The 10,749-nt window shown below is 41.2% G+C and overlaps 1 protein-coding gene across 1 annotated transcript; it reads right to left on the reverse strand.

The window, feature by feature from the left end:
• Positions 1-6,689: 6,689 nt before the first annotated feature.
• agr2 (anterior gradient 2) lies at positions 6,690-10,029 on the reverse strand (the record flags this gene model as incomplete). Its single annotated transcript, XM_080734791.1, has 7 exons — positions 6,690-6,739; positions 6,835-6,918; positions 7,281-7,344; positions 8,126-8,202; positions 9,023-9,075; positions 9,462-9,525; positions 9,909-10,029. 7 exons carry the CDS (start codon positions 10,027-10,029, stop codon positions 6,690-6,692), a joined length of 513 nt encoding a protein of 170 aa, XP_080590917.1.
• Positions 10,030-10,749: the final 720 nt, after the last annotated feature.

A 10,749-nucleotide genomic window follows, 5' to 3' on the forward strand; every position in this document is an offset into this window, starting at 1 on the left:
TGGGAGGGAGGCTGTTGGACGTGCTGCGGTACGTGCGCCGCGGGAGTCCGCGGGACTAAATTCACATCATTTGTTTGTCGCGGGTGGGAGCGGCGGAGAGGAATTGTCTGCGGGCGGTCAAAAATGAAATCATTGCGGCGGCGGGCGGGAGTGGTCAGAAATGATGCGGGAGCGGGCGGGAGCGGGATCAAAAAATCAGTCCTGCGCAGACCTCTACCACAGACTATGACTAGCCTTACCCTCTAGAACCAGGCGCCACGCAGATTGCCCACTCAGAACTCTGACCCATGCTGCCCCTTTGACTCCGTCAATCTCCACCTGGTCCCTTTGCTTCCCCCTCACTGAAAGTGTTTTTCTGTGGGTTGAAAGAACAAAAAGTATTAACAAAAGCATATGACTAAATAATATCTTCAATGGATCCATTGAAACAGGTTATTGTTTCCATTTTCTGAGAAGTAACTGCTTTGTTCATACAAGGTTTCCACCCCGACAGCAGAAATATACCAGTTTGTACTTGATAGTTTGAAACCTAATCGATTCAGATTTATGTTGGGTGTAAATAAATGACACGATTTTGTGTCAATGAGAGAAATTATCTGTCTCTGTCTCCTTAGATAATATATTGATTTCCTTAACATTTTAGATTAACCACTGGAATCATGATCCTATAGTTCAAAATAGTGGAAAAACAAATATTAAAATGTTACCTTTTGCCCCCAAAATTAAGGATGATGACCCAAATCTGTGCCATTGATCATTTGTGAATATTTCTAATTAGCACCATTGGATTTCCTAACCCTAAAAATGTTGATTTAGCCACTAGAATCATGATCCTACATAATCTAGAAGTCAAGATATTGAAAAACGAATATTCAAAGGTCGCCATTTTTCAAAGTCCAAGATGACCACCATATTGGCTTCAGCGCAAATGGAATCATGGATTTTCTGATTTGTTACACTCTGAAGTTTCCAAAAATATATAGTTTTCCTAATCTCCAGAAAATTTGAACGAAAATACAAATAGAACTGGACTATAGCATAAAACACATTTTAAAGCCTTTTTTTAGCATGTATCCCATACCTGCCAACCCTCCTGTTTTAGGAAGAAGTCTCCTGTTATTTGACCATGTCTCCTGTTCCAGAATGTACCCCAAAACAGGAGATTTTCACCCTTTTTCATATTTGTAAGTAGCCTTGAGTTGGTTAAGTTAAAGACTCCAGCATTGAACCACAGGACAATCAGGATTTTAACATATGTAGAACAGTGGTTCCCAAACTATTTTGGCTCAGGGCACCCCTATAAATATATGTTTTCTTCTTCTTTCTTCTTCTCTCTCTTAATAAGACCCCCCTTGGCCCCCTCCACTCCACGTCCATAGTCTGCATACAGCACAAAGCTGCTAGGAGCATCACAGTAGAGGTGAAACCACAAGCCAGTAGGCTACGTTTAAATATCTATTAGTTGTCCCGGACATCAGGCCAGCTCTTAATGTTATGCCCTGACACCAATGATTTGCAACATCATGCAACCATTATGGCAGTTGCAAAGAGTTGCATTGGTGCAGTTGACCTTGGAACAGTTGTATTGCAAGGAGTTGCATGGTGAATCATAAGTGTAAAATTCAATAAAACACAGGAAAATATATATATATATATGTTAAGATTAAGTTATTGGGGGAGGACCCTCAGACCCCGTTTAGGGAATCTCCCCCCTACCCCCTTAAAAAAATAGAAATACAAATCATATTGGTTCTGACATTCCGATGTTGCCAACCCTGCATATGGTCTAGTGGACTGATGATTGGTCTCTCAGTTCAGAGCAGCCATGTTCAAATCCCACTCCACCCATAAGTCACTGCTCTTTTACTTGGACCTTTTCAGGGTTCAAATACAAAAGAATTACTCAAGAGCACTCAAAAGTTAGTGAGAGATGGAGTAGTGGTCTTAAGATCAGACTCTCATTGCTGATGTTCCATGTACAAATCTCAATCCTCCTACATTGCTGTTTTACTTGGACATTTTCATGGGTAAAGTACAAAAGAATTACTCAAAAGCACCTGACATTTTTCAGTTGGAGATGGTGTAGTGGTCTAAAGATCAGACTTCAGGTGCAGAGGTTCTGTGTTCAAAACCCAGCCACCCTACTAATTGCTGCTCTATTACATGGATCTTTTCAAGGTTAAAATACAACTTCACTACTCAAAAGCACCAAAACACATTTACAGTGAGAGATGGCCCAATGGTCTAAAGCTTAGACTCTCAGTCAAGTGGTTCCATGTTCAAATCCCACTCAACCTACTCTGGACTACATTGACCTTTTTAAGGATAAAATTGTCATTTTTTCCTCAAATTCTTCCAGTGGTCTCAAGGCATGTAGGTAGGAATTTTTTCTGTAAAATTTTTGTTAGACAGAGTTCTGTCAGATATAACCCCCCACCTTTATCTCTCAGGAAACAGGGGGAGGGACACCCCTCCACAATGGTCCTCCGTGTACCGTGGGCATGGGACTTGAACCTGTCTGAAACCTGCCTGAAGCAGGGACAACCGATCAAGCGACCATACCATTGAGCCACGGCACCTTTGGGCCCTCAACAGGTATCTCCTGGTGCTTTTGAGTTGTTCTCTTCTATTTTAGCCTTGAAAATGTCAAAGCACTACAGGAATGGATTTGAACATGTGACCTCTGGATTCAGAGACTGATGTTTAAACCACTACACCATCTCCCACAGCAGGCTTCACCTGCTTATTTGTTAGGATAGTAGGCTGACAGGAAATGGGGAGAGAGATGGGGAATGACATGTGGCAAAGGTCGTCCAGATCGGGAATCGAACCGGCGACGCCAGCAGGCATCAAAGCCTTGTATGTGGTATGCGCCTTGACCACTAGGCCAGCAGGCGCCCCCCTTTTTTTGTATTTTAACCTTGAAAAGTAACAACATTGATCTGTACGAGAACTCGGATTTGAAAATGAGACCTCAGCACTGAGAGGCTGATCTTTAGACCACTAGAGTAAACCATCTCTCATCAGAGGTATTAACTTTATTCCTAGTAGGAATCGGATTAGAACATGGATCCTCTGAACTGAGAGTCCAATCACCAGTCAGCTAAACCATATGCCAATACAGATATTTTGTATTTTAATGTTGAAAATGTATTACAACAATGTGGGAGGACTGAGATTTGAACATGGGACCTCTGCAATGAGAGTCTGAACTTCAAATACAACTACACCATCTCTCACCATACCTGCCATCCCTCCTGTTTTACCAAGAAGTCTCCTGTTATTTGACCATGTCTCCTGTTCCAGAATGTACCCCAAAACAGGAGATTATCACCCTTTTTCATATTTGTAAGTAGCCTTAGTAGTAGTTTTTTCTTTTTCTTTTACCATTTCTCATGTCACACTTTTTGTGTGATAAGTAGGCTAATGTGTCAAAGACCCACTGATATGCAGCCACGGCCATTATATTTGATTGTTCTTTTTGTTGAAAGGTGTGAGATCTTGCTCTCTCTCTAAAATCAAGGCGAAACACCTGAAAAAAGTGAGTCCCATCAAGGCGAAACACCCGGAAGAAAAAAAAAACCTCATGCAAATGAGGTCCAAGTCAGCCTAGAATCTCTCGATTACAGACAGATTGGCCTTCTAGAGGTCTGCCTTGGACCTCATTTGCATGAGTTTTTATTTCCTCCGGGTGTTTCGCCTTGATGGGACTCACTTTTCTCTGGGTGTTTCACCTTGATGGGACGTAAGCAATTTACCCCGAGTGAGAGGACATTATGCTCTGATAATGTCCTGTGTTAGGGTGTTATCGGACGAGGCGAAGCCGAGTCCGATAACACCCTAACACAGGACATTATCAGAGCATAATGTCCGACCCCGAGTGGTAAATAGCTTTTCTACCACTTTTTCCCTTATACATGAAAGAAAACACATAGTTGTAACTTGCAAGGATCTTAAGTTACAATCATTATTGCCTATAAAACTTCCGCGAGACAGCAGATAGTTCCACCAACAACATCTTCTACTCACCAACAGATGGCGCCAACTCCATACTAATCCATGCGTCTAGCTTACAGCTAAGCTAACGTCAGTTAAAAGCACCGTTCCGGCCGTAAATAGAGGCTGTTCGCTTCCAGAAAGGCATAGGTTCAGAGAAAAGGGGCTTTAAAGTTGGCGGATTGCATTGGATCCAAATAAATCGGCGACGATAGTACGCACGTTAGTAAACATAGGACCGCTGCGACCTTCATTTGTTGGTTGGGGGAAAGGTGTTCCGACTACCTCCTGAAGTCCCCGGATGTACACTGAGGCGCTTTGATCTCGGACAAGTCCGCACACAACTTTGCGGCAGTTGTCCTCTCATAACCTCCGGAATTTAGCCAATCAGAATCCAGTATTTGAACACGTGACTCGAAAAAGTGGTAGAATCACTTTTCTCCGGGTGTTTCGCCTTGATGGGACTCACTTTTCTCTGGGTGTTTCACCTTGATGGGACTCACTTTTCTCCGGGTGTTTCGCCTTGATGGGACTCACTTTTCTCCGGGTGTTTCGCCTTGATGGGACTCACTTTTTTCCAGGTGTTTCGCCTTGATTTTGGGACTCACTTTTTGGGGGATTTTGGGACTCACTTTTCTCCGGGTGTTTCACCTTGATGGTACTCACTTTTCTCTGGGTGTTTCGCCTTGATGGCACTCACTTTTCTCCGGGTGTTTCGTCTTGATGGGACTCACCTTTTTCCAGGTGTTTCGCCTTGATTTTGTGACTCACCTTTTGGGGGGGATTTTGGGACTCACTTTTCTCCGGGTGTTTCGCCTTGATGGGACTCACTTTTCTCCGGGTGTTTCGCCTTGATGGGACTCACTTTTTTCCAGGTGTTTCGCCTTGATTTTGGGACTCACTTTTTGGGGGATTTTGGGACTCACTTTTCTCCGGGTGTTTCACCTTGATGGCACTCACTTTTCTCCGGGTGTTTCGTCTTGATGGGACTCACCTTTTTCCAGGTGTTTCGCCTTGATTTTGTGACTCACCTTTTGGGGGGGATTTTGGGACTCACTTTTCTCCGGGTGTTTCGCCTTGATGGGACTCACTTTTTTCCAGTTTTTTCGCCTTGATTTTGGGACATACTTTTTTGGGTCGGTGGGGGTGCACGGAACTCCACAACGAGGGTCTGGGGTTCCCCCCAAAACTTCTTAACAGAAATATAATATTTCCCTGTGTTCTGTTACATTTTTTTTACATGTTTGATACTTTTATCAGCTTTGCTTTAGCGTGGGTACAATTTCAGCCTTAAAATTCCAAATGGTGTACAGATTTGATGCAAAGTAAGACATCTTGACTTATCATCTTTAAGTCATTACTTAAGTGAATATCTGTATGATCTTGCATGCATTGCCCACACACCCCAAGCAGACCCATCCTCGACCATGGCCAGATTTGAACAAACCTATTTAAGGTATTCTTCTTCACAGGCCTCATTACTAGTCCGCTGCGCCAGCACGGCGAGGTCATCTCACAATGCTTTCTGAACTGGTTTTGAAGTTATTCTGCTGGAAATCAGTCTTTAAAGTAAGATCTTCAGTGGGGCTTGAACCCACAGCCTCTGTATCATTAGCTAGATATCTTAACTCATTAAGCTACTTGCTGCTTGAAACATGATTTCAGACAGGTGACGCCGTAGCATCAAATGTTCAACCAACAGACTAAAGGGACAGTTTGGGACAGTCTCCACAGCCAGGCTGCTGAAAAGGTAGTCTCTGTTGCACATGTCTGTACATTTTCACCCCTATACTGTAACTACTTTGTCAATCTGAAATACTTGCTGCATTTAGAACACTTTCAACCTGGCATCCCTATTTTGGTCATGTCATTATAGATGAAAAAACCCAACAACCTTAAGAAGAGAAAAGAAAATAGATCTATAAGCTCACAGTTTTATATTTTTTTTGCATCATACAGTGAAATATAAGATATGGCTTACACAGTAAGTGGTCAACCTGTTCCGATATTCAATGCAGCCACTAGATGGCCATGTCAGTCTTATGCTCCAAGTTTTTACAATGGTTTTCACTTCATGTAACAGGACTGTAAATACTTTCCAATTCCCATACATAGTATGGGGATTTTATGTGTTGTTTTTTATGGGGATTTTACGTGTTGTTTTTTATTTGTACAAAACTGTTACACACTTTATATTTATTTTGCCATTTGATATTCTTCCTCTTAATTTCACTCTCATTCTTATTTTAAATGTAACTCATGGGAAGCTGGCACAAAATAATGTCACAGACTCTTTTATACCTGGTGTAAGCTTGTGATGTGACAATAAACTTAAACTGAAGTATAAAGTGAAGCATTTTTGGATGACTATTATGCACTGTTTTATGACATAGTATAGTGTGATGCATATTTTGTGCCTTTGTCTTCAGCACTGTATTTGAGTTTATTTTCATTGTGGAAATAAATGGTCAAGCAAAAACAAAAGTCCATCATCTTGTATGAACAGCTTAATTTATGTTTTAAAAAAAAGACATTGTGGATGTACAGCAATACATTATTCAGACAATAAGCAGATATTGAATTGAAAGAAGATAGTCATGTGTACTTAAAGAGAGGAACTTTACAGTGCTTGGTTTCACATGTGTAAACTGTAGTGACATTGGTCTGGCTGTCACTAGGACCCCTCGCAGTGCTTACAACTCACTCTTCAAAAGCTTCTTAGCTTTCTCCATGTTTTCGAGCACTGGAGGTAGAAAACAAAGAAAAAATGAATACTCAATACACTTCTACCAACATGCACAATGAATGTGATATTTAAGTCTTACTTTTATTACTTACATTGTTTGATGTCGCTTGGCTCATAGGCATACATGCGATTGGAATAGCGACCTGTGATGTCAGCTCTCACTGTCATGGTGGGATCTGGGTAGAGAGTAAGACCGGATGAGGGATGATAACCACTGATATGATAACCACTTCAAAAATATCAGATCTTCAAGCTCACCAATTGTGTCACATTGATGCGTTGTAGGCTTGTCGATCTGCTATTACTGAATTAATATTTATTAGTTAAATATGTTGGGGGGGAACTTCTTTTTTTTAATGCCTTGACATTTATTCAAATAAAAAACAAATGTAAAAATCTAAACATTTTTCAGGATTGTCACATATAGCGACAAAATGGGGACGCCAAGTGGTTAAGAGAGATTTATGAAGCTGTAATTGTCAATGATTATGAATTTTATGAATGTTTTCGCTGGTCAACAAAGTAGGCCTTTACTTACCAACAAACAGGATTCTGGGAACATACTGTCCATCAGGAGAGAGATGTTTGTCTGTGGTTTCATACTGTGAGTGGGGGGAAATATTAGAATAATTAAAACAAACAATTTAATGTTTTAATGTTTAATGTAGTGGAAAAGTGGGGTCTGGGGACCCCCAGGGGTCCTTGATGGGGTTCCTGTGGATCCCCCCTAAAATGAGGAACTATTTTATTTCAAGTAATAGTTATAGATCTGCTATTTTTGAAAATCTTCTTGTATGGAGGTCCCTGGCAGAAACTCCTTTCTTATGGTGGTTTGCAGCCAAAGATATCAATTTGAGTGTCCTTGACATTAAAATGACGACTGATCTATGATGCCACTACCAGTATCAATTTGAGTTTTCGATTTTTGACAGGTTCTCTGTTCTGAAAGAACTTGGAAAAATAATGGTCTTATTTGTGCAGTAAAATACTCACGATCTATCGTAACCCTATGGGGATGAGTACATCTGCACTACATGACATTAAATATTTAGTGGTGATGACATGGTACTGAATTCTTCTTTAGTATTAGATCCAAAATATTGTTGCTGTCAGGCAGAAAACTCTTCTACATATTTTAACTGTTTTGAGCTGCTATTTTAGAGTGTTATTTTTAAAGTTTTAATCTTGACAAATAACAGTTTTGGACATGCAATAGGCCTATGAGGCATTTCCATCATTATCTTTACCATTATCATTTTTATCATTACCTGACAGTAATGATATTCAGTAACTACTCCTATAGGCCTAAGGGCACTGGAACTACAGTCACGCCATTCCATAGTAAAACAATGCATTAACCATTCAATAAGTCATGTAACATACCACAAGATTGATCACGATGAAGTCTTCATCAAGCATTTTCTGAATGTCGACGTCATCAGAGACAATCTTTTTCATCGCTGTGTCGGGGTAAAAACTAAGTATTATACATACAATACAGTGGTGTCATATCCATTCAGGTGAAGCTATGCAGCCTTATCTGGGCTCTCCTGCATCACCAGGATGTAGACTGTTTGCTAAACTTAACAGTGCACTCACATGTGTACTGTTTAAACATGAACACAGTTATTCAAACAGGTTTTTGGCACTATAGTAGATTAGCACTACATTCATCAGCATGTTACAAGATGAAATCCACACTGATCGAGTGATGGAATAATAATGATGGAATAAAAAGTGACAGTCAAACTTACAAAAGTAATCACTTTAATGTTGCAGCTGTTAAGGTGGGTCTGTTTAATTAATTTAATCCACGAGAATGCATCATACTTTTTTAGTCAATGTATGTTGTGTATTGATAATCTAAATCTGCAATGTAACAAGTAATTAAGCCGGTAAATAATTGTAGTAGAGTCAAAATGTTAAGGAAATGTTTTTAGGTAAAGTGAGTAAATGCACCTAGTTACGTTCCGCCACTATTTTCTTATTATATTATTACCAGTAAGACGCCCTAAGGGCGAGTTTAGGGCGAGGTCGCGCCATAGTGTTACCCACTTTGATTGATTACTAATTATAAGATTGTTATATGGAGCTACCCATATATGCTAACTTACCGGTATCTAGGTTTCACCCAATAAACTCCATACTTGGACCTATAGGACAATCTACAGCTAGGATGATCTACAGCTCCATATGTGTATTATCATCATCACTACTACTACTACTACTACTACTACTACTTTCTATTATTAATAATACGTGTAGGTCAGCATGGCTCACCAGCACTGTGTGGGCAGTCCTCAAGGTGGAAGATGACCATCAGGGGCTTGTTCCTAAAGTAAACAAATAATACAAATAATACAAACACAATTTCACAAAGGCCAACTGGACGACCTGGTAACATGCATTTGTATTAAATGGATAGTTCAACCCCCAAATTACCTTTTTCCTATCAATTACACAGCCCATGGAGACTTTATTTTTGTCACTTAAACCAATAATTTGATAAAGACCCTCGTGTATCCGGTAGGAAAGGAGACTCTTTGTGTCTCCTATACCGGTGACATGAGGGTCTTTATTCTTATCATGTCTGTAAATCCTTAAGTGTTCGTAACTCAGAGAGTGTACAAATGGACACTCATGATTGTATTACATTGTATAATACTCAGTACCATTTCATGGATTTGACGGTTGACAAACAAAAGGCCATTTCACTCACCGGGACCGGCCCCAGTACAGAGCCTCCTCGTAGGTCTGAGCCCAGATCAGCTGGTCACCCCAGCCTGCAGAGGTGGACAGCAAAGATTAGTGATCTCCTCAGTTGGTTCTGAGTTGCATTTCTAAAACGGCCTTTTGGTGAAAATGACCTCCAAGCTCACAACGTGTCGCAGCGCTGCGACACGTTGGTCGGCTATTTTCGGTTCAACGCTGAACTAAGCATAATCAAGTGAATACTGGAGATGTGGCGCACAGCATGGATTTTCTACACAGAGAGGGCAATTCTTTCAACATAAGATGCTGCATTCAAGTTCAGGAGAGTTTGGACAAGGCAATTCTCTTGAATGCTGCCTTCAGGTATGGCATGGCATTTCTTTAACCATAGAAAGCTTGGTGCCTGATGACGAGACCATCCAGTCTACAATGTTGCAGTTATTCTGTCACCCACCTCTGGAGAGAGTCTGCGGCAACCTCTTGCCGCCTTTCGGGATGTATCTCCCCGGCTTTCCCAGAGTGGACGAGGTCACTGCCGCCAGGACCAGGAGAACAGACAGTAGTGCTTTGATCATGGTGACAAACCTCCTAGAAATGGACATTGAAACTGTTAGAAGAGCAAGTCACATAACTGTACCCTTGACAGATCTACAGTACAGTATGTAGCCTATATCACAGTAAACAATAACCACTCAAATAAACTGGACCCAAGTTTTCTATGTACTTGGACCTCTTTTTTCCACATACAACAAATCTATTTGCCAAAAATAGCCAATCTAGTACAAGCTCACTTGTAGATCTGCCATTTTGGGGGCAAATGTTCCCTCCAGAATAGGCATGCTGGGGTTCAAGTGGTAAACGAAACCATTAAAACAAGTTACATTTAATCACACAAAGATCTATTCCCCCCCACATACACATACAAACCAAGGAAAATCCTATCAGCAGCAGCAGAATCAGACAGGGAAGCGAGAGAAGTGGAGAATAATGCAACCTTTCTAGGATGAGGAGGCCAGATTGTCTTACCTGCGCTGACTGGCACCTTTGTATTTGTGTTTCGACTGCAGCTCCGGGACCTGCTGTGTCACTTCACTCTCACCTGCTTCTCATTTATATACCTGCTCACCTGACACCCCCCCCCCCCCCCACCTCACCCCACCCCCCTCTCTCTGCTGGAATGCCTGAGGAAACTATATTCCTGCAGCGCTTTGTAGACACCAGACATAGAATGAATGTGCCCGTTTCTTTGTGAAAGTTGATGTATTATGGATGTATAAAGTTAGAGGGTAGGTAGA

This window comes from Nannobrachium achirus (genome assembly GCF_963921795.1).
Source record: "Nannobrachium achirus genome assembly, chromosome: 10".
Lineage (NCBI taxonomy): Eukaryota > Metazoa > Chordata > Actinopteri > Myctophiformes > Myctophidae > Nannobrachium > Nannobrachium achirus.